This window comes from Daldinia loculata (genome assembly GCF_022478755.1).
Source record: "Daldinia loculata strain CBS 113971 unplaced genomic scaffold F4817scaffold_74, whole genome shotgun sequence".
Lineage (NCBI taxonomy): Eukaryota > Fungi > Ascomycota > Sordariomycetes > Xylariales > Hypoxylaceae > Daldinia > Daldinia loculata.
In genome coordinates, this window is record NW_026054928.1 from 23,774 (window position 1) to 49,440 (window position 25,667).

At 47.0% G+C, this 25,667-nt stretch overlaps 5 protein-coding genes across 5 annotated transcripts; 3 read left to right on the plus strand and 2 right to left on the minus strand.

Moving 5' to 3' along the window:
* Nucleotides 1-646: 646 nt before the first annotated feature.
* F4817DRAFT_270862 (putative amino acid transporter) lies at nucleotides 647-3,179 on the minus strand. Its single transcript, XM_049299423.1, has 3 exons — nucleotides 2,585-3,179; nucleotides 2,458-2,518; nucleotides 647-2,401 (listed from the first exon to the last, which is right to left on the minus strand). The coding sequence occupies exons 1-3, from the start codon at nucleotides 2,943-2,945 to the stop codon at nucleotides 1,171-1,173; spliced, it is 1,653 nt and encodes a 550-aa protein (XP_049154781.1). The 5' UTR covers nucleotides 2,946-3,179; the 3' UTR covers nucleotides 647-1,170.
* A 1,612-nt stretch (nucleotides 3,180-4,791) lies between these two features.
* On the plus strand, nucleotides 4,792-7,806 carry F4817DRAFT_270993 (3-phytase). Its single transcript, XM_049299425.1, has 2 exons — nucleotides 4,792-6,800; nucleotides 6,847-7,806. Exons 1-2 carry the CDS (start codon nucleotides 5,323-5,325, stop codon nucleotides 7,598-7,600), a joined length of 2,232 nt encoding a protein of 743 aa, XP_049154782.1. The 5' UTR covers nucleotides 4,792-5,322; the 3' UTR covers nucleotides 7,601-7,806.
* On the minus strand, nucleotides 7,775-15,593 carry F4817DRAFT_270936 (ketoacyl-synt-domain-containing protein). Its single transcript, XM_049299424.1, has 7 exons — nucleotides 14,426-15,593; nucleotides 14,150-14,360; nucleotides 13,894-14,099; nucleotides 13,515-13,834; nucleotides 8,895-13,454; nucleotides 7,905-8,840; nucleotides 7,775-7,841 (listed from the first exon to the last, which is right to left on the minus strand). Exons 1-6 carry the CDS (start codon nucleotides 15,159-15,161, stop codon nucleotides 8,013-8,015), a joined length of 6,861 nt encoding a protein of 2,286 aa, XP_049154783.1. The 5' UTR covers nucleotides 15,162-15,593; the 3' UTR covers nucleotides 7,775-7,841; nucleotides 7,905-8,012.
* Nucleotides 15,594-16,571: 978 nt separating this feature from the next.
* On the plus strand, nucleotides 16,572-18,084 carry F4817DRAFT_351027 (serine hydrolase FSH). The gene is made up of 4 exons (XM_049305018.1): nucleotides 16,572-17,081; nucleotides 17,134-17,152; nucleotides 17,207-17,725; nucleotides 17,781-18,084. Exons 1-4 carry the CDS (start codon nucleotides 17,040-17,042, stop codon nucleotides 17,951-17,953), a joined length of 753 nt encoding a protein of 250 aa, XP_049154784.1. The 5' UTR covers nucleotides 16,572-17,039; the 3' UTR covers nucleotides 17,954-18,084.
* Nucleotides 18,085-19,435: 1,351 nt separating this feature from the next.
* On the plus strand, nucleotides 19,436-25,060 carry F4817DRAFT_351031 (P-loop containing nucleoside triphosphate hydrolase protein). The gene is made up of 19 exons (XM_049305019.1): nucleotides 19,436-20,253; nucleotides 20,301-20,406; nucleotides 20,461-20,551; nucleotides 20,605-20,659; nucleotides 20,712-21,216; nucleotides 21,271-21,289; nucleotides 21,341-21,418; nucleotides 21,468-21,828; nucleotides 21,885-22,728; nucleotides 22,781-22,953; nucleotides 23,007-23,536; nucleotides 23,600-23,649; nucleotides 23,702-23,727; nucleotides 23,792-23,831; nucleotides 23,885-24,078; nucleotides 24,128-24,167; nucleotides 24,219-24,255; nucleotides 24,311-24,866; nucleotides 24,928-25,060. Exons 1-19 carry the CDS (start codon nucleotides 19,693-19,695, stop codon nucleotides 24,952-24,954), a joined length of 4,293 nt encoding a protein of 1,430 aa, XP_049154785.1. The 5' UTR covers nucleotides 19,436-19,692; the 3' UTR covers nucleotides 24,955-25,060.
* The last annotated feature ends 607 nt before the right edge of the window (nucleotides 25,061-25,667 follow it).

Sequence of the window (25,667 nt, forward strand, 5' to 3'; positions counted from 1 at the left end):
TATAAAATAAATAAATAATTTTATTACTTTATATTTTATTCGGTTAAATATATAAAATTTACTTTTATTAACATTTTTAATTAATTTAAAATAAAATTTAAAATAAATAATTTTAATCATTTTTATTATTATTTTTTAAAATTAATTTAATTTTAATAATTTATAATTTATTAATAAATTTTTTTAAATATTATAATATAAATAAAAAATATTATTTTTTTAATAATTTTATTAATAATAATATTAAATTTATCGTTATTTTATATATATTATAATTAAATAATACCGTTTTAATTTAAATTAAATTTATAAACGTATAAAACTTTTAATTGTTAAACAATTAATACGTATAATTAAAACAATATTAATGTAATTACTTATAATTTTATTATATATTATTATAACTATATTATAAAAGTGTAAAATCGTGAAAACGCGTGGAACGCGAGTAATTACAAGGAAATCAAAGATTTCAGGTCACATGACAGTGCTGACTAATCTAACAAATAACTATTATAAGGCTCTGGCAGTGATTGTGACTTAGTAAGCCAAGTTTCTACTAGAAACGCGAGAGTTACTTCAGCACCGACCGGATAGGGGTATAGTTCCGCTTTTTAGGTATCCATTATATTTGCATCTTTCACTGTAAATATTACAGTTCCTATTTCACTCATACTGATTCGTGATTACTTAAAGGTAGAGTATGAGTTCAAGAAATGACTCGGCCTTTACCAAAATTGATACTCTAGCTCGCCTATACATTAGGAGGTATCAAACTACTCTGAAGTATGAGAACGTCCCGCCAAGACTCTTTGAAACCGTGAGATTCAACATCGTATAATCACAGCAATTATTATCTTCCTCATCTTTCCCGTTATGGGTATAATTAACATCTTGCGACAAACTCGAACATAGAAGTTCTCCAAATTAGAATTGTGATTGTGGTAATCCTGCATGTCTGATTATCACATTTCTCAATTATTAATGGCGACAATTGTGGTTAAGACAATTAATCTTAGTTTACGGCGTCTCGAACATATAACAATGTATTAGTAACTTAGGACTTTAAAGTACCCAGTCTTATAATAGAGACTATTTCCAACGCACTTCTCGCGAACTTACAGTGTGTACTCAACACTCATTTTAATAGGTATGGGGATGGCTTCCCGCCTAGCTAAAAACAGCACTAACAGCTCTTTTCGCATATCCTTTCACGCCGGTGGGCTTCGCCTTCTCAACATCATTCTTGTAAAACCTTCGCCCTTCGTCGAGTACGATGTGGTCGAGGTTGACCCACCATCTTCCGCGGTAATAGGCTCTGGCGCCAAGCCATAGTACAACGATGACAATGACCGAGATATAGTTAGCAAAGAAGGTTTGAGCACCCTGAGGGTCTGTAAGTGGCCAGACAGCGAGGTAGAACTGGACTATGATGAGGAGGATGCACATGGTCAAACCCCACCAGGGACCAACTGGGTAGATCCAAGACTTCCAGGGAAGCTCCTCAGCTGTACGTCCCTGTCTTGCCCAAGCGTGACGAAAACGGATGTGTGAAAGACAAATCATGCCCCAACCGAATAAGGTGAAGAGAGAGGTGAGATTTGAAAACCACTTGAAGACATCGGCGCCGGATTCGCTAACATTGAGGTAGGCAAGCCCACCACCAAGAACGAACGTAGGGACTAGACCCCACCAAGGGCGTCCAGTCCTGTCGGCCTTTGTGAATACTTTGGGTGCCATGTCTAGGTACGCCAACCCCATGGCCGTACGAGAACCACCGTAGCCTGAGATAGATCCAGTTGAGACGACCGATATGAGGATAACCGCGTTCATCATGTGAGCCAGAACAGGAATGCCTGCGTCGCTATAGGCAATGACGAACGGCGAAGAACCAGTACCGTTGGAATCAACACCGAAAAGGCGGCTGTTTCTAGGATCAACATTGATAGTAACCATCAACGATCCAACTAAGTAGAAAAGTGCGAGGCGGAGCCATATAGATCCGACAGCGCGAGGTATGGACTTTTTCGGATTGGCGGTCTCGGCAGCAACCAAGCCCGAGTTCTCAGATCCAGACATGGCAAAGATACAAGTAGGCATTACGGCGAGGAAGCCTTTGAAACCGTTCGTAAATGGGATCTCGTTCCAGTACCGAAAACCCACCGCGTCGTAACCTGCTCCTCCAGCTGACATGACGATCATGGAGATAATAACAACGAAGATCCAGCCAAATTTAATCGTACTAGCGACGACTTCGATTTCACCGAAGAGGGTAACGGCGCCGATATTGATCAGGATGATGATAACTAGCCATATGCTGATCCATCCTGCAATCGGCACACGGGTTGTCCAATACGTGATGACAGTATTCGCTGATGCCAACTCGTTCGCGATCGTGATACTACGATATTAGCAGTTGTTAGTAATTGGCATCCTAAGATATTGAGTGTTACTTACCAGTAACTGAACCAATAAGACCAGCCGAGGGCAAAAGCAGCGGCTGGATCGACAAATTTTCCTTTATTGCAATATTTATTAGTTGAAGCCGTCCATAAGGAATTTAGTTTATGAGTTTTGCACCTACCAGTCCACTGCACGAAGGCGGATGGCAGAGGATACACGCACGCCATCTCGCCGATGGAATGACTGACACACCAAATCATAGAGCCGGCGAGACAGTAGCCAAGGAAGATACCAGCGGGACCACCATTGGCCAACGAAGTACCACTACCAAGCCATAAACCCATACCAATACTAGAACCAAGTGCTATCATCGTCAAGTGACGCGTGCTCAAAGAGCGTTTCAACTCGGTGTCGGCGCCATGATCGCCACTATCGCCATTATCCTCGCTGTAAGGGTCACCAACGAACGAAGGATTCTTATCGGGAAGATCTCCGCTGCCCTTGTAGACAGCAGAAGGACTGGGAGAATCGTCGCCCGCCATTAATTATTGCGATACACCGTAGCACAAGACGGATGACTGGAATCGGGGTTGATAAGAACCTTAGAGTAGAAAATGGAGAAGGTCTTCTGGAAGGAGTTTAAATAGTAATAGAAGGTAGAAGGCGCGCACGTTGCTACTTATTAACTCTAAGTTGCGACGCCCCTTGCCAGTGCCACGTGTAACAACCGGTTGTAGTTGACTCTGGAAGGAGGATTCGATAAGAGAGAAACGAGGAAGTCACGTCCCCTGATTTGATGGAAAGACGAGTCATCACTTCCCCCTAAGTCTTTAGCTGAATTATTTAGCTGAATTATTTATCTGAATTATTTATCTGAGTAAAACATTAACAAATTACAATCATAAAAGGTCCGAAGACGAGGTTGACAAGGCATACCTCAGGCGCAGCATTGCCTTGTTTATTCGAGGACGGCTGAATTGTGAGTTGGTATTGGAACTGATAAGGGCATGACTCCGAAATGTCTTAGACTGGCTACTTAGACTGGATGGCAAACGAGAGACAGTGCGGTATCTGATGCACATGGTTACGAGATCGACGACAGGATTTACAGCTCAAAAGTCAAGCTTCCGAGCTGATCGGCAAGTTGTACAACACGCGTCCTTCGATTTAAACACCAGAAATACCAACAATCAAACCTACCTGTCTTATGTATTGTTTACTTCAGGTACCTAACCTATGCAATATACAATAAGGGTAGATGCACGATATATGAGTCTATATCTGCAAATCGAAAATCCTCAGGATACATACCTACACGTCGTACCGGAGTCAGCTGTAATACATACCTGGGCACAAGCATCAAAACCCCATGATGTACAACATCAACCACTGTGCACACGACACTCCTTCGATGCGGTATAACCCATCAGCCTTCAGCCATAAGCAGCACCAAGAGCCAGTCAAATAGCTGGAAAGCCATTCATTTTAATTCCAAGATCGCTAGGCGTCGTGGCTGAACGCAGCATCCTACGCCCTTATCGTAGCGAATCAATAACCTCGCTTTCCGTTTACCAAGTGCCTGATTTGACGGAGCGTTGCACATAAGGCTTGCTTTACCTTGATCGCCCGACTTATTAGAGCTATGTTGTCACTTAGGCGTTTTCTCGAAGTTCCACGCAGCTCTAGATGCCCTACAGACGCACATCGGGTATCCCGTAGCTGCGGTAAAGACCTGTTTCACTCATTTCCAGACCACATATATCAGGTGTATATGCATTATCTGGGTGTGTAGTCTTATCTCGAGGTGACACGTCGTTTCCAATTTGAGAAAGCCACGCCCTGGCACCACCAATCATGATTGTCCCATTCACGAGATAAGAACGTATATCTGGTTCCCGATACACCAGCGCCGCGGTGGCTCGCAAAATACCGTCAGATTCATATGATTCTTCGGAAGTTATAAGGTGAGAAACGCGAGAGGACCTCACCACGAGAAAAGACTCGTACGAAGTACATACCTACATATGATGGTGAGGTAAAATTCCATCAAATTCGTACTCACTCTTCGGATCCGATACCAGGGACCAGGTAGCCAATGAGACTCTTCATCCATATTCGCACGTTGCAAACGGATGCTACCGGATGGCATTGATTAGATCTGTACCAAATCCTGCTAGTAATTGGTAGTGATCCTTATCGACTTTGGATGGACTTGTTAGAGTAGTTTTTAAAAGACTCATCCATCGCCTTTTTTGAATTCTCATAAATGCGGACATATATATCTACTAGGTTAACGTTTTATTACGTACATAAATAGTTCAAGTTACAGACCTGCGGAAATAAGCTACCAATCTGAGAATCTTCTCAATGCTTATGTTCGTATTTTGCCGACGATCCTCGTACCCCCACTCTCATCGCTACTATGATTCGCTAACATTTTAAGCGGTTTCGCTCATAGGGCTTGCCCCTTTTTGCTCGCTCCGTAGTCCCATCTATTCTCAAAGGGAGCTTTAAGGAATTGAGAAATAAAGTCACAACGAGATGTTTTGGCGATTTAATGACAATTTCTCACTCGTAAGCTCTTATATGCCGACGAGCAAATAGACGAGCAAATAGACGAGCAAATAGACGAGCAAATAGACGAGTAAATATTTCATGATTATGGCTAATTTGGAAGGCGAGGATTTCTTAACTGCTTGGCGTGGGGATTTCGAGCCAACGGCATTGGCGCATGATTGCACGGGTCTGTTTCGATTATGATTTACACAGGGATGGGCTCCGATGAGCCCCTATCTCTGAGAGGTAACGACTTCAAATAATTCTTCGACTATATTAAAGAGGACGAGACGATGATGGCCTGTCTTGGAGTTCTTGGCTGGTATCCCTCTCAGCGAGAACGACAAGTCCAACTCCTCCAGAATGAGATCCTGTTACCTTCTCGCTACTTCGTTAGCTGCGAGCGCGACTACAGCTGCATTGGAAGTTGATTTGCCGATTTCAGCAAAATCGGGCGACGTCGAGTCAGACTCAATAGCCGTGTTCTACGATGATTCACAGCCCCTCATCGTTGGCAATGATGGTGGTGCCAGCACTGGTGGTATTCGCCTCTTCGCTTTGGACGGCGAAACCCCGTTGACAGAAACGGCCCACGAGACTCCTGGTCGAACGAAGCTTGTAACAGCCGTTCACGGGGTTGGCGAGAAGAACCTTGTCGTTACCATCGCTCAACCTGATTCCTTCTTTCGACTCTACGACGCAAGCACCGCCGAGCAAGTTGGTGAGCCTCTGGCACGTACCTTAGGAGACTGGTCAGCTCTCTGCTCTTGGAAGAGCCAAAGCAGCGGAGAGCAATATCTCTACTTGTTTGGCAAGAAGCAAACTGTGCAGCATCTCTTGAGGGAAAATAATGGAACTTACGAAATTGTCGAGATCCAAACCTTCGAAAACCCAATCGAGGCGACGTCGTGCGCCGTCTCTTTGTCTGCGGAGGCTGTATATTTCGCGGCGGATGATGGTCCTGAGATTTACACTTTTCCAGTTGCGGAGACAACTTCGGCGCCGCAAATCAGTGTTCTAGGAAAGGCTGAAGATGATGTTACGGCGCTTGCCGCTTACATTGGACCTGACTCGGACTACATCTTGGTTGCTGAGAACGATGTCATAGCGGTCTATAATAGTTCCTTCACGCAGTTGGGCTCTATGAAGATGACCACGGATGAGGACATCGAAATTAAGGGCCTAAACGTCTATCAAGCGCCGACAAAGAAATACCCAGCTGGCGCAGTGACCTATGCCACGAAAGGTGATTCTGGAAAGGGATTTGCTGTTAGTTCCTTGGAAGCAGCATTCAGTGGGCTAAGTCTAGATCTGAACACATCTTACGACCCTCGCGAGAATGCAAGTAGTTCTAGCTCTGTTTGCTCCGAATGCGGCCTCAACGGCTTTTGTCAAAACGGCACCAGCGACGCGGGTGAACTTTCGTGCGCATGCTTTGCAGGATTTGACGGCGAGGATTGCGCAAAGATCACGTGCCGTAATGACTGTTCGACGCATGGCGAATGTGTTGGAGCGAATATATGCCAATGCGAAGATGGATGGGGTGGCCTGTACTGCGCGTTCAAGGTAGTGCAGCCCGTTGCTGAGACAGATGCTCACGGCGGCGATGGAGATGATCCTGCGATATGGATATCGCCCACTGATAAGGCCCAATCGAGGATTATCACTACTACGAAATCAGAAGAAGGCTCTGGACTGAGCGTTTTCGATCTCAGTGGGAGGCTATTGCAAAGCATAGACGCCGGAGAGCCGGATAACGTTGACGTGATATACAATTTCCAGGCTGGAAATAGGACTATTGATTTGGCGTATGCTGCTTGTCGAACCGACAATACCCTATGGTAAGTCTCCTTGTAACTCATTCCAGTCTCTAACTAACCACTTTAGCCTCTTTGAGATCACTACCAATGGCACTCTACAGACCATAGCCGGTGGTTCGCAGCCAACTAAAGACGGCTATAAGGTCTACGGTAGCTGCGTATATCATTCGCGTAAAAGTGACAAGCAGTATCTATTCGTCAACGCCAAGTCGGCCGAGTATCTTCAATATGAACTCTCATGGGCTGATGATGCATTGCAAACTACCTTGGTGCGGAATTTCACTGGCGGAACTGGTAGTCAAGTAGAGGGATGTGTCTCAGACGACGCAAATGGATGGATCATCATCGGCGAGGAACCTCGTGCTCTCTGGCGCTATGGTGCAGAACCGGATGATGACTCTAGCGAAGGATTCCTTATCGGAGAAGTTGGCGATGGCAATATGTACGCAGACGTTGAGGGTGTGACACTGGTTGAAGGTCCATCGGCGGACAAGGGTTTCATACTCGTCAGCCAGCAGGGTGTCAGTGCGTACAATGTGTACCGTCGGGCTGCTCCTCACGACTTCGTCGAAACTTTCACGATATACGAGAACTCGGAGAAAGGCATAGACGGTGTAACTAACACCGATGGACTTGCCGCTGTGGGCGCGGCCCTCGGAGACGCATTCCCCAGCGGGCTAATAGTTACCCATGACGATGCTAACCAACTACCAGAAGGAGGCACAAGTAATGAAGCGAGCTACAAACTCGTTAGTCTCGGAGATGTACTTGGGGAGGAGTTGATGAAGGAGGTCGATGCCAACTGGGATCCTAGGGCTTAGCCGTTGAGAAAAGCTTCATTGACTAGGATCATAGAGACAAATCACGGGGAAGCAAGCAAAAGTATAACTAATGTAATAACAATCTATGAATTACCAATGATATACCTATACTATGTAAGAAAATATTACCATCCTGTTACAGCCAACTAAAAAACAACCCAGATAACTCGGGGGGAGAACTTGTATACAGTAATAAGTCTAGACGTCATGTTACCAGACAACCCTGGACAAAAGTAAACAACTAATGGCCAATGTTAATGAGGATGATGATAATAGGTAAAATGAAAAGAAAAAAAACAAAAACGCTAAGCTCCCCCATCCTCCAAAGTTATTCATTCTAATCGTTGCAATCAAATGCGGAAGTACCTCCTAAGAGGTAGGTACTTAAGGTATATATGTATGTCTTCCATATCTAGAAGTTAACCAACTTGCTCTTGACGCAGACAGCCTTAGACAGCGTCTGAATGGAGCCGCTGGACAGTAACTCGAGGACCTGCAGCGTGGCCTCGAACTCGCGCGTGATGAAGTTGCGGATCTCGATCGCGACGAGCGAGTCTAGCGGGTAGTGCGATAGCGAGCGCGTCACGTCGAGGTCTTCGAGCTCCATCATCATGACCGCAGCCAACTTGTGCACTAGGCCGTCGCAGACGACCGCCTCGGCTTCCTCGAGCGTCTTGGCTGCCTTCACAGCCGCGTTATAGGAGATTGCCTTGGTGCTGCCCGAGGCGGCGGCGTCGGCGGCTGCGGCGGCTTCCATGGCTTCTCGGAGGTGCTTGCATTTCGCGTCGGGGGTCCAGAAGGGTTGCATGCTGGGGGTCATGCGCATGCCAGTAATAGTGTGGTTGTTGCAGGCGGTGGTTAGGTTACCGTTGATAGCGGCGCCGAGAAGAGCGAGGACTTCGGCTTCGCAGATGGTGTCGCTACCGAGGTTCTTGGCGACTTCGGCGGCCTTCTCGAGATCCTCGGCGAGGTAGCCGGAGTCGGAGATAGCTGTCAAGTCTAGGGACGAAGCGGGTAGGCCTTGGGCTAGTCGGTATTGGACGAAGGCGTTTAGGAAGCAGTTGGCGGCGGCGTAGGCGGCTTGACCTCTGTTACCGACGGCGCCGGCGACGGATGAGATGGCGACGAAGAAGTCTAGGGGCGTGCTGGAGAGGGCGTTGTGGAAGTTCCAGGCTCCTTGGACCTTGGACTCGATCACGGTGGTGTATTGGTCGTGGGTCATCTTTTCGAATAGGACGTCCTACTTTTTGTTAGTTGATTCATCTAGAGTAATGTGGGAGTTTATAAGACTTACGTTAAGGACCATAGCACCGTGGATTACACCCCTAACAGGAGGCAAGCCCTCTAGACCGTGCTGAATTAATTCTTCAACAGATGCAGAGTTGGCCACATCAGCGCGGCGCACCACGATCTCGGCACCAACCGAAGCAACTTTTTCAATTAATTCCTTGACCTTGCCAGTTGCGCTGCCACTTCGCGAGACTAGTACCAGGTGTCGAGCGCCTCGGCTGACCATCCATCGGGCCATGCTTCGACCAAGCCCACCGGTACCGCCGATGAGGATGTAAGAAGCATCAGCCTTGAGCAGCTGAGCGGGTTTGCGGGGTGGCGTGGCCTTGACAACATCGTGTGCATGTGGTACCACGACGAGCTTGCCGTGAGCCTTGGCGCCGTGGAGTGTCTTGAATGCGGACTCTACCTCGGAGATGGGGAATACGGTGACGGGGGAGATGGGGCGGATCTTGTTGTATCGCATCAACTTGGATACATCGGAGAGGAGTCTTTGTAGCAGCTTCGGTCGCTCAGCAGCGATTGCCATGATGTCGACAGTCATGAAGCTGGCGTTGTTGTCGAACTGGGTCATCTCCAGTCTTGTGCTGGTGCTGGTGTCTCGAGCGCCGATGTCAATCAAACGACCGAACTTATTGAGGCTGCTCCAGCTCTCGCGTAGACCATCACCAGTGAGGCAGTTCAGTACCACATCAACGCCGACGTTACCTGTGGCTTGGCGGACAGCGTTGCCGAATGACAGGTTCCTGCTGTAGAAGATGCGGTCTTCGGGCAAGTTGTACTCCTTGATGAGGAACTCCTTCTTCTCGGTGCTGCCTACAGTAGCAAATACCTTGGCGCCGACCATCTGAGCAAGCGCGATGGCAGCTTGGCCAACGGCACCAGCGGCGGCGTGGATTAGAACAGTCTCGTCCTCGGCCAGTCGTCCGAGTTCGATAAGAGAGTAGTAGGCAGTGCTGTAAGCGAGAGGGAGGGTTGCGCCCTCTTCGAACTGCATGTCCGATGGAAGTTTGAATGCGAATGTAGCCTTGGTACGGGTTGACGTAGCAAAGGCGCCCTTGGTAATGGCTGCAACTCGGTCGCCAACCTGGATGTTCCTGACATCCTTACCTATGGCGGTAACTACACCACTGGCTTCCACGCCAAAGTCGTGCGTCGCGAGTTTGCCGTGGGCAGCTGTGAGATCCCTGTGGTTAACACTGACGGCGTGGACCTTGAACTCGATGTCTTCGCCATTGAGGGGTGCCTCGGCGACTAGATCGTCGATGAAGTGGAGTGTCTCAAGTGCGCCAGCATCTGTGATGGCCATTTTTAATTGTCTATCTGTCTCACCGAATGGTGTTTGCTGAAGAGCGGAGGGTTTGGTTTCTCTGTGGACGATCTCGTTCATCACCTGGTCGTTGATGATTCGCGGGGTGAAGAATGATCCGTTCCTCTCCTGGAACTCAAGCTCGCCATTCAAGGCACTGCTCTTGCCGAAGACTGCGGTGAAGAGCTTGAGAACGGCCTCGGCCACCTGTTCGGTAGAGAGTTGGTTCCGCCCATCGAGGTCTAATGTGGAGAATGGGAGTAAAGTCTCTGAGCGGATTGTTCGGCTAAGACCAAGAATCATGTTCAGGTCTGGAGAAGTCGAGTTATCGTAAGCGCCACGAACAACCCACAACGCGCCTTGCACTGAGGTGAGCATCTTTTGGAGAGCAGTGAATTCATCGGCTTTTAGCTGCGATAGGAGTGGCTTGTCAATCTCAGAGAGGAATATGAGAAGTTTGTTTTCAGCCTGTGCCTCTAGAAGAGTACTCGTGCTAGGTAACTTGCCAGTGATTCGTTGTAAGGCCTCAGCTAAGCTGAAGGCGATTTGTGTTTGAAGCTTACCCTCTCCGTATACAATTTCAATGTCTGAGTCGGGAAGTTGACAGTCTTCAACAGGTACCCATTCCGACGATGAGCTATCTGAGTCTCCTGATACCGGGTCAAGGATTGGTTCCCAGTCGAGCTTGTAACACAGCTCACGGTGAGCCTCCTGGTCAGTCTCTCCGTCACGCTCTAGTATAGGAGCGATGGTAAGACCATCTAGCTTGATGAGAGGCTCCGACGAGTTGGGACCAGCAACGAACATGTTCATTTTCGTTGGCCTGGGACCATCTGTCGGCAGGGATCCAAGACAGTAGGCATTGACGGCCTTGCCAGGTGTCTTGCTAATGTCAATAACATCCTTGGAGATCGATACACTTGATACTGATGAGGGTAAGTATATGGTATCTGGGGATGAGTTCTCTGAGCTAGCAATTGGCCAGTACATGGAGATGAGGGACTCGAGGAATGATGGTTGAATGACGGTGTCGGTTAGGTAGTGATTGGGCATCTCCTTTGCCACATCGGGAACAAGCAGGTCGGCTTGCGAGCAAGAGTTAGAGGCCTTGCAATTGGTTACTCCTTGGAAGGTAGGGCCATAGGCAACACCAATCTCAGAGAGGTTGTCATACAGCTTTTCCATTTCAATAGACGAAGACGCGGCAGCGTTTATGTCAGAAATGGTTGACTGAAGGCGAATTCGCGATGCCAAATTCTGTCTAGCATCATCCACACCGTTTGACTCGTGGGCTTGAACGGCGATTAATCCCTTGCAGTGTTCCTTCCACCCCTTGCTCTTTGTCCATGAGCAGATGCGGAACTCATCCCACACCTCCGATGAGACTAAAGTGCCCTCTTGATGTGCCCTGAGAGTAGTCGTCATCTCGACATCCTCGTCAGGGATCACCAATGGTGCAAGAACAGATACATCACGGAGCTCAAACTTGTCAAAGTGCGCATTAACACCTTTTGCTCGCTGAGCTGCTGCTTCAACAGCCATTGAGATATAGCCTGAAAATGGGAAGATTGTGAGAGATTGGATCCTGTGATGCTGAAGCCAAGGCAAGTCATCAAGGCGAACGATGTTCCTCCATGTGGGCTCTAGGTCGTTAGAGTAGTTGGCGAGAGTTCCGAGGATATCGTTACGGGGAGCGGTTCTGTTCTTGTGTAGATCTGTCATCCGGGATTCGTGCCAGTACTTGGATGAGTAGTTCCAGGGGTAACGAGGTAAGTCGCTCAATAACATTGGCGGCTTGCCCTGCTTAGGGAAGTTAACGGCTTCAAAGTCAATTGGAGCCCCCTTAGCAAAGAGAGTGGCAGCAACATCCAGTGCTGTCTCCACAGCATCCTTCTTTCTTGCGAGGGCAGAAGCATAAGGGATCTTAGCCGCATCGCCACCTACCGTCTTAAGGATCTGCTTAACGGGTCCCTGGAGCGCAGAGTGAGGTCCAAGTTCAACAAGCATGTTGACGCCGGTTTTATGGCCATCAATAGGCTCAAGCATGCCCTGTACGGCCTCATCGAACCTGACTGGGCAAGTAAGGTTCTGTACCCAGTAGGATGCTTCGAGTTCAGTGCCGTCAATACGGCGGCCTAGGAGTGAGGAGTGGAATCTGACTTCTGTTGAAATTGGTCCTTCAAGCTCCTCGATTGATGCTTGGTAATCCTTTGCGAGCAGGTTCATGTGGTGTGAGTGATAAGCAGTATCGACGAAAAGTTTCCTGTTGAAGAGTTGCTTCTCTTCAACAACCTTCTTTAACTCGTCGATACCAGCCTCGTCACCAGAGATGGTAAGACTGCTGGGGCTGTTATAGCACGCAATCTTGACCTCACCCTCTTTGAGATCTGAAAGTAGAGGCTCGAACTCTTCTTTGCTACCTCCAACTGCCATCATGGAACCCCTCAGATCGGGGTATCGCTCTTTCAAGACAGGGATGAGACGGCCTCTGTGGTAAGCAATAGAGACACATGCCTCGAAGGTCAGGATACCTGCAGCATAAGCTGCACCGATTTCTCCACTGGAATGACCAGCCACTGCAGTCGGTAGAATACCCCACGATCGCATGAGATCAACTAAGGCCAATTGAATGGCGGTGCAAGATGGCTGGCTGATATGAGCCGCTCCGACTGCAGAAGTCTTCTCATCTTTACTTAATTCTTCCACGAGAGACCAGGGAGCACCCAGTGTGTTCAAACAAGCATCCGCGTAGTCAATCGCGTGTGCGAATACGGGATATTGGTCGTAGAGCTCGCGGCCCATACCATACCACTGCGCACCTTGTCCAGTAAAGATGAATCCGATCCTTAGCGGGTCGACCTCCTTTCCGGGTGTGATCTTCTGGTTGTTGATAGCATCTATGAAATCAAACGACCTAAGCGCGGGAATTGCCACCCGATATTGTAGCAGAGATCGTCGTTGACCCAGAGTGTAAGCAACGTCCGACATCAAGTCCTTTTGGAACATCTCAGGCCTTTGCTCCAAGTAGATAATTAGACTCTTCAAAACTGCCTCTAATGCGTTCTTGTCATTCGCAGTGACTGGGAAGAGTTTCCTCCCAGGGTTGTCGTTCTTAAGATCGGCATCATTCTTGGAACCCTTTTGCGTAAAGGGGACCTTTTCAAGGACGACGTGAGCATTGGTACCACCAAACCCAAAGTTGTTCACACTGATGTATTTTTTATTCCGCGGCCAAGGGCGTTGGTTAACGGGGACCTATATCAAATAAGCAAATGTTCTCCGGGTTATTGTGGTGAGCATAGGGGATAAACAAACCTTGAAATTCCATTCCTTCCAAGGAATCTTCTCATTGGGGTATTTGAAGTCATAATTAGGCAAAATGAACCCTCGCTCTAACATGAGAGCTGACTTGATAATTGCGACAATTCCAGAAGCGCCCTCAAGATGGCCGATATTCGACTTCACAGATCCAATGAAAAGGGGATCTCTTGGGGACCTCCCGGCACCCAATACATTATGAATTGCGGTGGCCTCGATTGGGTCACCAACTCGGGTTCCTGTTCCGTGTGCCTCCACGAAGCCACAATCAGCGGGGTCGAGTCCAGCATTCGTATATACTTGACGCATTAATGTTTCTAAGGAGTCATGTTAGTTATATTATTCTGTGCTTCGAAGAATCTTTTTGCAACCTCACCTTGCGCCTCGCCGGAGGGCATAGTAATACCAGGCGTCTTTCCATCCTGGTTGATCCCGCTTCCGACAATGATTGCCCTGATTTGATCGTTGTCTCTACGGGCCTGGTCGAGCGGCTTGAGGATAACCATACCACACCCCTCACCACGACCAAACCCTGTACCCCTACTATCGAAAGAAAACGATCGACCTGAATCCGAAAATAGTCTGGTGGTGTGATGAGTACTAAATCTGATACTGAGATCGGGATCCCTTACCTCGATTTAGAAAACGATATCCAGAACTCCGGGAGCATGTTCAAATGACAACCACCGACTATCGCCATACCCGACTCGCCAGCACGTAAGCTCTGACAAGCCACATGCAGTGCGACGAGACTAGAGGAACATGCCGTATCTGTCGTAAAACTGGGCCCGCGAAGATCAAAGAAATGCGATAATCTGTTAGATTGCATGGCGTACGCGCAACCTGTAAACGTCATCAGCGGGAGCCAATATTTCAAGATTCCTTGGAATATTCCTTGGTCAACTTACCGGTAGCTTGATGCATGGGAATAGTGTCCGAATCTCTAAACAAGTGGGATTCGTATTCGGGGAATGATCCGCCAACGAAGACTCCGACGTCCTTGCCAATGATCTTGTGCTTGGGAATACCCGCGTTTTCGAGCGCTTCGAACGTGCATTCCAAGAGCAGGCGTTGTTGCGGGTCCATAGAGATGGCCTCCTTCTCCGTTAAGCTGAAAAAGGGGGCGTCGAATGCTTGTAGGTCTGTGTTCAGAAAGTGGCCCCCAACCGGGTTGTGGGAGCCAGCTTTCCCCGGGTTCGGGTGATAAAAGCTGGCGGTGTTAAACCGTTCCTTTGGTATCTCTGAATAGCCACTTCGAGCTCTAGCACATAGCTCCCAGAACTCGGCTGGGCTCGCTACGCTGCCCGGTAGCCTACAAGACATGCCAACAATGGCAATAGGTGTCGCCTTCTCTTTAGGTAGCGACGTAGGACCGCCATTCACGCCGTTTGAGTGTCCATTGCTGAGACCGTTGCTGAGGCCATTGGTTTGACCAACTCGGTGACCGTTGGTCTGTCCGAAGGGCTGCTGAGTATGATGCCCATTTGGCTCAGAGTTGCCATTGCTGTGTGAAGAGCCATTGGTGAACCCGTTGGTATGTCCATTCGTATGCCCGTTGGTGTATCCGTTAGTAGGAGCTCTCGAATCCTCGTGGACTCCGTTGGATGTGCCATATGCACTTCCGCTTGTGGCTGACGGGGCCATAACTACGGATTTCGTTGCGACGGTACTATAGAGCCCAAGAGTACTCTAAGAAAAGACTGGCAAAGATAGCATTTGAGTCGAGATTGCAGTTTATATTTCTGTCTCAAGGAGAATAGTCTGGACGCGTAATAAGTTGTGTCCCGTCCGGGGTCTCAAGTGGGCTGTCGTAAGTCACAATAATAAAGCCTGATATTCGGGGGATAGGATAATCTTTCCACCCTTAGCACGGAACCCCATGGATGTAACTTTAGGCAAGTAACTCTTCTATAGATCTGAGGACGTATATCGGAAACGTTTGCACGGGAATGGTAGGATCCAATAGTCAAGTTGGCCTAGTTGTACCATTTGTCATCCCTGACTATCACGGGCTACCACGATGCCGATCATATTGACAATCTGTCTTAGACATTACACACCAATTTCCTGCCCTCTCGCAGGAGCCCAGAACCAAGAAGCTTATGCAGGGGTCAAGATACTGGATCAGGACACCTATAGAGAGACTTCATCTGTCTAAGTTACCCCTGCAGGGGTAACATTCTTCTACGGTAGGAGGATGATCAGGGTCCTCGTAGCTTACGACTCGCTTACACGACGACATCAGGATAACAGGTACTGACGTGCTCCTTTACCGATATCACCGGCAGGGTCCTCGTAACGAGTCGAGATACTCGATGAGGAAGCTGTCCTGAACCCACGTACGGTCGAGGCGGCGCGGGAAGGTATTGCCGATCCATTTACCATTTATTGAAAATACCTGCATCCAGGCTAACCCGAATGCTGGATCATAAGGGTTAAGATTGTCAGTGTAAGTTAAGTTTGTTTTGTCTGATTTCCGACCTTGGGAAGTTGATTCCGGAGGTTTTACACGACCAAAGGGGTTAAGGCAGATAGAGATTGAGACATAGATATTGCGATGTGACAGGGATTGAATGTGGCGGCAACCCGATAAGGATGCTCTCAAGGCTCGCGTCCCTGGCATATACTACACATACGTTGTAGGCGTACGTAGCAGATACTACTACTACTACTACCACTACTAATCACATTACCACCACCACCACCACCGAGATAGAATCCTTGACGGCACCCAATATGGATAGATTGTATAGTCCCACCCCGCGCGGCTTGGCACCCGGCACTTTGAGCTCCTATGGCTCCATTCGAGGTCGTGGCGCGAGTGGGGGCACTTACCGACAACGAGAGCACAACAGTCTACTACGTAGTAGGCTGTTATCATATCCAATGACGGAGGCCCAGGCCAACTTATACTATTTCCTACAGTTTATACACGCTATTGACGTCTTTATCCGGGTGGCGCCGAAACCTTGCCCAAAACAACAAAGATCTTATAACATAGACCTTAGACTAAAGCCCTATGAACCCAAATGGAGTTTATAGACTTTGATAATCCCGTGAAAATATCCCGGCTTGTCTCGAGGTATAGAGCCTCAGCTCACATGTTACAAGACTGGCGGCAGGGGTGGCTGTTACCCATGCTATGTTACTCCGTCTGATAGGAGTTGGCGGATGTTGCCACTGCATGAGGTCCTGCAGCAGCTTTTGCCAAGATCTACCTTGCTGATGATCAATGTATCTCAAACGAGCTCACTAGTCTCCGGACTCTTCCTACGGACACCCCCCGAGGGGAACCGGGACGGTAGAGTCTCAGTTCCAAACAGAGATATCAAGTAACTTATACGTAAACTAACACGTAAGCTTTCTCCCGTGTTTTTTAACTCTTCAATACGCGCAATCACTCATTTTACTGCATTCCTTGCCTCTTATGCTTGTTTCTTATGGCTGCGAGTCTCCTTTTCTCTTATCCAATTCGGTGTAACTAGGTGCACGGTTTTTTAGAGACTACCTCAATCTTGCAACATGAAGTTCTTGTGTCTGCCCGGCGCATATGGAAGCGCTGATGTAAGTCTTGGTATTCTTGGAAGATAAGATACTCCACTAACATACAGTATAGAAATTCCAAGTCCAACTAGGTACTGCATCCGCTGTGTATCGTATACACTTACGCACTTACTGACAAAATTTAGCACCTCTCGTCAACGAACTGTTGTCTGATGACACTGCTCAGTTTCGTTTTGTCGATGCGCCATGTGAGGCAGTGCCTCCAGAGGGGTTCGAAGATTTCTTCGGAAAACCTCCTTACTACCGCTTCATCGAACCAGATGAGAAGGGGACAAATGATACTGATGTCTTGTCTCGAATTCGAGATTTCCCCGAATGCGATACGGCTGAAGACACAATGCGAGAACTCATGAAAGAGGGTGTTGCAAGCAGTGTTCGGAGTACGAATAGGGCAATCGAGTACCTATTTGAAATCATGGAAAAGGAAGGTCCCTTTGAAGGGATTATTGGATACTCTGAGGGAGCTACTGTCGCTTCAACATTTTGCCTCGCTGAACAGAGACGATTCGAAGAAACCGGAAGGAAACCCCAGATCAAATGCGGTGTGTTCTTCGCCGGGTGGCCACCTCTTGACCCTGCTACATTCGCCATGGTGCTCGCGGATGAGTCTGATCTAATGATTAACATCCACACCTGTCACATCAGTAAGGCTTCAACTACACGGCCTCGGCAACACAAATATGCTAATTATAATTCCAGTCGGTTCCCTCGATCCCTACGTTGCGGGCTCAATGGCTCTGTATAACACGTGCGAACCCGACACAGCATACATCTTCGACCACGGAAAAGGTCACACACTACCGAGAGAAAAAGGTGTCATCAAGGAGCTTGGAGACGTCATCCGTAACATGATCGCAGATGCGTCAGAATAGAATTACATGATAGAAACACATTTTAGATTACAGCAGCTGTTTAGTTTATTTCTCGATGTAGGTATAGATATTTTCCATGCAGGAATGATTGTAGAAGCAATATTAGGTAATTTACCCATACCAAACTGCGATTCCTGTGTACAGAAACTCCGTGATAGGGTCCATTTAGAATTGGAATTTTCCATGCATGATGTAACCTCACTCGATTTGGCGGCGGCAGTGCCTGTGACAAAAGACAATGCAGCTAATTAGCCGCCCACCATACGCGGGAGTTGCTTATTCCATCCAAGCTTTTAAGGTAATATCCCCTACGTCGCTATTAGAAAATGGTTGCGTATATTGAAGGTGATCGGCAGCTAGGGACACAGCGACAAGTATGGTGGACGGTTAGGACATTTGTGCCAAAATCAGGAAAATGGGTCGGGGCTTTCCAAAAAGGGTAATATAGCAGGTGCACAGTATACTATGCGGGGTATATACAAAGTAAAATATAAAGGATTCTAACTATTGTCAATTCAATCAATTCAATCTTCAATTACCTTATACACACAACACATTTAAATAACTTTACAAAAACAACAATCCAAAAGTTATAATTGGTATCATTTTATGGCCTTAGTTGATGCGAAAACAATGGACTAAATCGCATGTTTATGCGATATATATTAAGTATTATATTGCTATTAAAGTATGTAACTAGAGTTTGTTTGGAATGACTTTATCGAGGTGCTTTTAAAGGGTATCACGTGCTTGCCTCTCCAGATAAGCGCTATTTAAATCTACTACAACACAACAGCCAAAAGGCCGATTTAAATGCAACTTATATCATTGTTTTCGCATCAATTAAGGCTATAAAATGATACCAATTGTAACGTCTGGATTGTTGCTGTTGTAAAGTTATTTGAATGTGTTGTGTGTATAAGGCAATTGAAGATTAAATTAATAATGGAATCTTTTAATTTGATTGGTTGATTTTGGAGATTAGTGGGGAGGGTAGCCCGGATATCAATGCTCGTTTTTAAACCTTTGGAAAAAAATAGCCTGTATAGTTACGTTTATAGCCTTTTTAATATCTTTACCAATATTAGGTCAAATCACATACAACCTGAACCATAATTTTTGCTATTTATTAATTAAAATATTAATGTCTTTTAGAATGAATTTGGATGAATATTCGTAAAGTTATTGTACTATTAAATTCAAAAGGGGTATGTGTTACTTTGTAAATTGTGTATACAGGGCATATAATCGAGTCTATACTGTACCCCTAGCGTTACTATTACCGTATTAGACATAGTGCCACCGACTTTTTCGATTTTGGCACAAATGTCCTAACCGTCCACCATAACAAGGGAGACCGTCCAATACTCCCGAGACCTGCAGACGGATAAGGCATGACAAGGGGGCCCTGCCAATGGGGTAGGTATATCGGCTCATTTATTTTAATTGATGCTTAATCTTCTCAGATTCTACTTAGCGGAGCATGCCTCCGCCACACAACGCGTTTATCCACGGCCCTTGATGGTTGGCCATATGGTAAGGGTCCCTTTCACATGGTAATACTAGTAGTGTGGTTCTTGTTCCTAGCGACTCCAATATCTTTTCTCTGACAGTTTGGGTTTCTTGAACTCTCCGATTTACCCTAGCCCCAATCATCAGCTTTTCGTCCTTTTCTTGTTGGAGCCCCTGTTGGATAGTTGCTGCATACGATTCCGAATTGCGCCTTGCGCACACGTAATATGGAGAAAAGAAATACCGACCTGGAAGAAGGATCTAAGAAGCCACACGATAGTGCTTCTGCCAATGGACCAAGCCCGGTTAATCAAGAAATCCCTATACTCGATGTGGTACAGGGAAGTAACACCACACCGGATTTCCCCAGGGGAGATACTTCGGTGTCAATCCCGATAGAAGCAAACACCCCTTCACCCTCTATTATGAGAGAGACCTCAACTATGGACCTTCTATCAGCATCTGCTCCACCGGGTAGGACAGCCTCGATAACCTCAGCGTCTTCGATAGCCTCGCTGTCGGACCCTGGGAGTCCTGCACTGTCTACCAGCCAACGCCCTACAATAAACTTGAAGCCGTCACTATCATCACTCGCCAAACCTCCAGAGTCGCAAGCCGGAGGAGTAACTCTCTCACCAATCCCATCGGCGTCCCCTGGAAACAGTGTTGCGCCAGATTCACCAGTCAACGTGCCTCAGCCCGTCGCCGCTCCACCATTACCCCCTAACCCCAAGGCTACCACCCCATCCGAAAAGGAAAAACTTAAGAAAACAAGTTCAACTTTCTTCGTAAGTTTCTTCGACGGTAATTCATATTCAAACTAACAAGGAAATAGAGGATCTTTGGCTATACGACATGGCGCGACAGGGTGATGCTATCAGCTTCGGTGGTGGCCTCAATGGGGGCTGGTGTTGCTTTCCCCCTAATGACCCTCGTATTTGGTACGATAACTTAGAACCCTAATACCATTGAGTCAAGACTTACTAATTTTCTAGGTCAACTCGTTGGAAGTATCGCAAGTACCAGAGCTAATCTAAGCGCTGAGGGTTCCAAGGATCACTATTCTCAGCTCATAAACGAATATGTGTAAGTGCCATAATAGCTTCTATTAGAGCCTAGCTAAACATGGACCCGTTTAGTCTTTTTATGGTATACCTCTTCATTGGGAGGTTTGTATTAGGGTATATCGGTACTGTAAGTGGACTCCCCTTTAAATTCAAAATGTCACATATTAATAGACCCCAAGCTAGGATTCCGCATGATGGGTTTCCGTATCTCTTCGGCGATGCGGCTAGCCTATTTCAAAGCTCTACTCAGCCTGCCAGTATCGCTGTTGGACACTCAGCCCCCTGGGCAAGTGGCTGCTATCATAACAACTACGGCAAACACACTTCAAAATGGGATATCCGAGAGACTGGCGGCAATTATTCAAAACTTGTCCATGTTTATTTCTTCAATTGTCATTGCCTTTACCCGCAGTTGGAAATTGAGTTTGGTTACCAGCAGCGGCATGTTTCTGATCACAATATGTTACTGCGTCACCATCCCCTTCGTCGTGAAGAACATGAAGCAAGTTGAAGAAGCAAACATTAAGGGGTCCGCAGTGGCAAGTGAAAGCTTCGGCTCCATCAGAATGATTGCTGCATACGGCGCTGAAGTGAAGATGGTGCAAAAGTATCAAGAGTGGGTTGATGAGGCGCAACGTAGGGGCCTTCGGCTATCAAAGATAGTTGCTTTTCAGCAGGGCACAAGTGAGTAATACATCAATTCAGGCGATATATATCATACTAATTCATTTTCATTAGTCTATTTCAGTGTATATGCGTTAGTATCTCGCGTCTTGGGTAATTCAAATCGGATGCTAATAGTTAATAGAACCTTTGCCTTGACTTTTTGGTATGCTGTCAAGATGTTGATAAACTTTGAGATTCCTGATGTGGGAACATTAATCACGTTAGTTTATCATTAAGACTTTTATTGTCCGTCGCTTACAGTTTCACAGCGTCTTAATGTGTATAATGATGATAGTCATGGGTATCGGTGGCATCGCAGCACCCATTTCTGCTGCTGCTCGAGCAGCCGGCGCAGCTAGTATCCTGTTTAACGGAATTGATGCGCCGAAACAAGCTGTCACCGGGCTCAAGTATCCCGAAGTCTCAGCAACAGGAGACATTGTGCTTTGGGGGGTCAACTTTACGTATCCCACGAGGCCCAAGCTCAAGGTTCTCGACGGTCTAAACTTGATTTTGCCAGCAGGTAAAACTACAGCTATTGTTGGTCCTTCAGGTTCTGGAAAGAGTACAATTGTGGCTCTTATTGAGCGATGGTATGATTTGGATGGAGACTCAGAACAGAAAAAATTGGTGAGGATTCTAATACTATTGAACAAGTCTCAGTTGCTAACTTGGCCATACGATAGATCCAATTCTTTCGTAATGGCTCAGTAACAATTGGCGGTACAAAACTAACAGACATCGATTTAAAATGGTGGAGGTCCCAAATCGGACTCGTACAACAGGAACCCTTTCTCTTCAACGCAACTATCTTCCAAAACGTCGCAAATGGTCTAATCGGAACAGAATGGGAGGATTGCGACCTTAACAGAAAGAAGGAATTAGTAGAATATGCCTGCAAGGAAGCTTTTGCCGATGAATTCATAGCTCGACTTCCCGAAGGATATGATACGCACGTGGGCGACGCTGGTATAAAGCTGAGCGGCGGTCAGCGTCAAAGACTTGCGATCGCTCGAGCTATAGTGAAGCAGCCGAAGATCCTCATCCTAGATGAGGCGACAAGTTCTATCGACGTTCGTGGCGAGAAGGTTGTCAAAGCTGCATTAGATAAAGTGTCTCAGAACCGCACCACGATTATGATAGCCCACCGATTATCAACAGTGAAAAAGGCAGACAACATTGTGGTACTCGCCAAAGGCAAAGTCGTCCAATGGGGAAATCACGAGAGCCTCATGGCTCAGATCGGCGGACCTTACTGGCTTCTTACCAACTCGCAAAGACTATCAATGGGTGATGAGGCCGACACTCCTGATGCATCATCCGAGGTTACAGAAGTAGAGAAGCGGACTATGGATCTCATGACTCTTGATGAGACCAAAGCCGAAGTTCGGGATAGCGAAAGCACTGTGGTCGAAAAGCCAGCACACAAACCGAAGGGTGTAATGGGAAGTTTTGGTGCTATGCTCGTAGAGCAGAAACCGTTCTGGCCATGGTATATGGTGATGGCTTTTGGTGCTGTGGTCGCTGGTGGTAAGTCCGCTATAATACTCCGCAGCTAGGATCCTACTAATCAATATTCCAGGGAGTCAACCTGTCCAAGCCTTCATTTTCGCAGCCCTTATCTCGTCTTTTGCATACTGGGGCGATACGTTGGTCGCTGTCACTAATTTTTGGTGTCTCATGTTCGTGGCGCTTGCGTCTGCAGCCGGAGTGGGCTACTTTGCGTTGGGATATTCTTCTACAGTTGTCTCTTTCGTAAGTCTAGTTTACTCATTTTATAAAGTTTTCTAACTAACAAGCATAACTAGTATATAACTTCAACATATCGACGAGAGTATTTCCAAAGCATAATTTCCAAGACTGTGTCCTGGTTTGACGGTGATGGGCGATCAATCGGTGCTCTCACTGGAATCGTGGCCAGCGATCCTACACAGCTTCAGCAACTACTAGGAACGAATATGGCTTTTGCGGCCATATCGATTCTCAGTGTCCTTGGGTGCTTAATCATATCATTCTACTTTGGATGGAAGCTCACCATTGTTTCTCTGTCGTCTGCCATGCCTTTGGCTCTGGCTGCTGGGTTCTTCCGCATCCGTGTCGAAAAGGGGTTCGAAACCATGAACCTAAAAGTCTTTGGCGAGAGCGCCAAATTCGCCACCGAATCTATCGGAGCTATCCGTACGGTAACGGCACTCACGTTAGAGGATAACATCTGCCGTAGATACGAAGAGCTACTACAAGCGCATGTACAAAATGCTTTCAAAAGATCCCGCTTCGCGACTATAGTGTTCTCGGCAAGTGATAGTTTGCCATTCCTATGTATGGCCTTTGTACTATGGTACGTTGTTCCCCAACGGATTACACGTGCACTTTCATGGCTAACTGACGACTATTTACCTAGGTATGGAGGTACGCTGCTAGTATCAGGAGAGTACTGGACATTCCAATATCGTAAGTTATGAATGACCATCTCCACGACACAGAAGCTAATACGCATATTAAGTGGTTGTTTACATTGCTGTGGTACAAGTAAGCAATCTCAAAGCATGAGTATAGATACAAATTAATTAGGTATCTAACCGAACCAATCTAGGGTGCCACAGGAGCAGGACAATGGCTCAGCTTCGTACCTAGTAGGTCTAGATCGAGGAGAAATCACGCCACGAAAATGCTAAAACTCTATTAGATATTGCGCAGGCTACTGCAGCGGCAAATAGAATCCAGGCCATGAGGCATAATGATAACGGCGATGGTCGGGGTGTTACCATAAGTGACGAGGCAGTTGACGCGGATACTCGAGGAGTCAAGATTGAGCTGCGAGATGTGTGGTTCAAGTATCCGACAAGGGATGTTCCCGTGTTGAATGGGTTAAGCATGACTGTAAGCGCGCCGCCCACCGGGTTCCTGTGCCTTACGCTAATTTAACTAGATTGAGAAAGGTCAATTCGCGGCCATCGTTGGGCCCTCCGGTAAGTCTTGTCAGGATCAGCTCATGATTTTGAAATTCTAATACCATTTAGGCTGTGGAAAAACGAGTATTGTCTCCTTGCTAGAGAGGTTAGTTTATTCGACATCCCCTCATGGGATATCTAAAACTCATAATTCTATGCAGGTTTTACAGTATCAAATCTGGAAGCATAACATACAATGATATCGACATTGACAGTATCGACCTAAGAGACTACCGCAGAACAATCTCGCTAGTGGCCCAAGAGCCATCCCTGTTCAACGGCAGTATCAAGGAGAACATACTCCTCGGTGTTGACCCTGACACGGTCTCCGACGAAGACTTGGAGCAAGTATGTCGCGATGCCGAGATCCACGACTTTGTCAGTTCTCTCCCGGAAGGGTACAACACAAAGGTAGGTATCAAAGGAATCCTGCTATCTGGCGGGCAAAAGCAACGCATATCGATTGCTCGAGCACTTATCAGAGACCCACGGCTCTTGCTTCTAGATGAAGCCACCTCTAACCTCGACTCGGAGACGGAGAAGCTAGTACAAGACGTCTTCGAGCGAACGAAGAAGAGTCGGACTATGATAGTAGTTGCCCACCGGCTTGCTACGATTCAGAACGCCGACGTTATCTTCGTGCTTGGAGATGGCCAGGTTCTAGAATCCGGTACTCATATTGCCCTCCTCCAGAAGCGAGGTGTGTACTTCAGCATGGTACGTCTGCCCAGGCCTTTCTAGAATTACCCCAATATGAGAAGCTAATTAATTTTAATAGTGTCAAGCACAAGCTTTGGATAGGTAGGTAGATAAGGGGCTTTCATGTTATCTACAATGTATCAAGCTTAGAGAGATGACTATAATAGACTACATAATAACTACATAATAACTACATAATATTGACAATACAATGACCGGCGATGCGGAGACAACCAGCAAATGCACATAATCTTGAAGGCCGCAGAGTAGAGAAAGTGGGATACATGTTTACAAGTCATAATGTCCCCAACTAAGAAGAATGCAACTAAGAAGAATGCATCATACCATAGTCAGCATAGACTGAACCCTACGATGCAACGCACATGGGATGATGCCGGGGTGCCATGCAGCGTTGCAATTTATCAACCAAGATCAGCATAGGTGCTCGGCACTCTAAAAGCTTGTTGGGCAGGTCGAATCCTTATTTACCCTTTGATTTGCAGGGTCCGTTGCATTCACCCCCCTGAATTAGCATAAATGCTGCATGTGCAGGGAACTTCTTCCGTTCCTGATCCTTCCCGGTCGCTATATAGTTCGTAGTCGATAATGCAATCTTATCTTCCGCTCCCCCGTGGGTGTACATGACATCTACACCAGTATCGTACTCCGGGGGCTACCGGGTGTGGGTGCTCTCACATACCTACCTACCTACCTACCTAACCTATGTATCCTCACATATGGGTTGGACGGCCTGATATGCAAAGACCCGCGACACGACCGAATGAATACGCTGTGTATCACCTAACCTATCCAGTATAT

Excerpts from the sequence above, each read along its gene's own strand:
- F4817DRAFT_351027 (XM_049305018.1), top strand. The coding sequence starts at position 17,040 with ATGAAGTTCTTGTGTCTGCCCGGCGCATATGGAAGCGCTGAT. Across the intron at positions 17,726-17,780 it reads CATCCACACCTGTCACATCA|TCGGTTCCCTCGATCCCTAC; the intron begins GTAAGGCTTCAA and ends TTATAATTCCAG.
- F4817DRAFT_270862 (XM_049299423.1), bottom strand. The coding sequence starts at position 2,945 with ATGGCGGGCGACGATTCTCCCAGTCCTTCTGCTGTCTACAAGGGCAGC. Across the intron at positions 2,519-2,584 it reads CGCCTTCGTGCAGTGGACTG|GAAAATTTGTCGATCCAGCC; the intron begins GTAGGTGCAAAA and ends ATTGCAATAAAG. Across the intron at positions 2,402-2,457 it reads TCTTATTGGTTCAGTTACTG|TATCACGATCGCGAACGAGT; the intron begins GTAAGTAACACT and ends CTAATATCGTAG.
- F4817DRAFT_270936 (XM_049299424.1), bottom strand. The coding sequence starts at position 15,161 with ATGGCCCCGTCAGCCACAAGCGGAAGTGCATATGGCACATCCAACGGA. Across the intron at positions 14,361-14,425 it reads TCCCATGCATCAAGCTACCG|GTTGCGCGTACGCCATGCAA; the intron begins GTAAGTTGACCA and ends TGACGTTTACAG. Across the intron at positions 13,835-13,893 it reads GCCCTCCGGCGAGGCGCAAG|AAACATTAATGCGTCAAGTA; the intron begins GTGAGGTTGCAA and ends ATGACTCCTTAG.
- F4817DRAFT_270993 (XM_049299425.1), top strand. The coding sequence starts at position 5,323 with ATGAGATCCTGTTACCTTCTCGCTACTTCGTTAGCTGCGAGCGCGACT. Across the intron at positions 6,801-6,846 it reads CGAACCGACAATACCCTATG|CCTCTTTGAGATCACTACCA; the intron begins GTAAGTCTCCTT and ends TAACCACTTTAG.
- F4817DRAFT_351031 (XM_049305019.1), top strand. The coding sequence starts at position 19,693 with ATGGAGAAAAGAAATACCGACCTGGAAGAAGGATCTAAGAAGCCACAC. Across the intron at positions 22,729-22,780 it reads TGGTGCTGTGGTCGCTGGTG|GGAGTCAACCTGTCCAAGCC; the intron begins GTAAGTCCGCTA and ends TCAATATTCCAG. Across the intron at positions 24,079-24,127 it reads TGAATGGGTTAAGCATGACT|ATTGAGAAAGGTCAATTCGC; the intron begins GTAAGCGCGCCG and ends TAATTTAACTAG.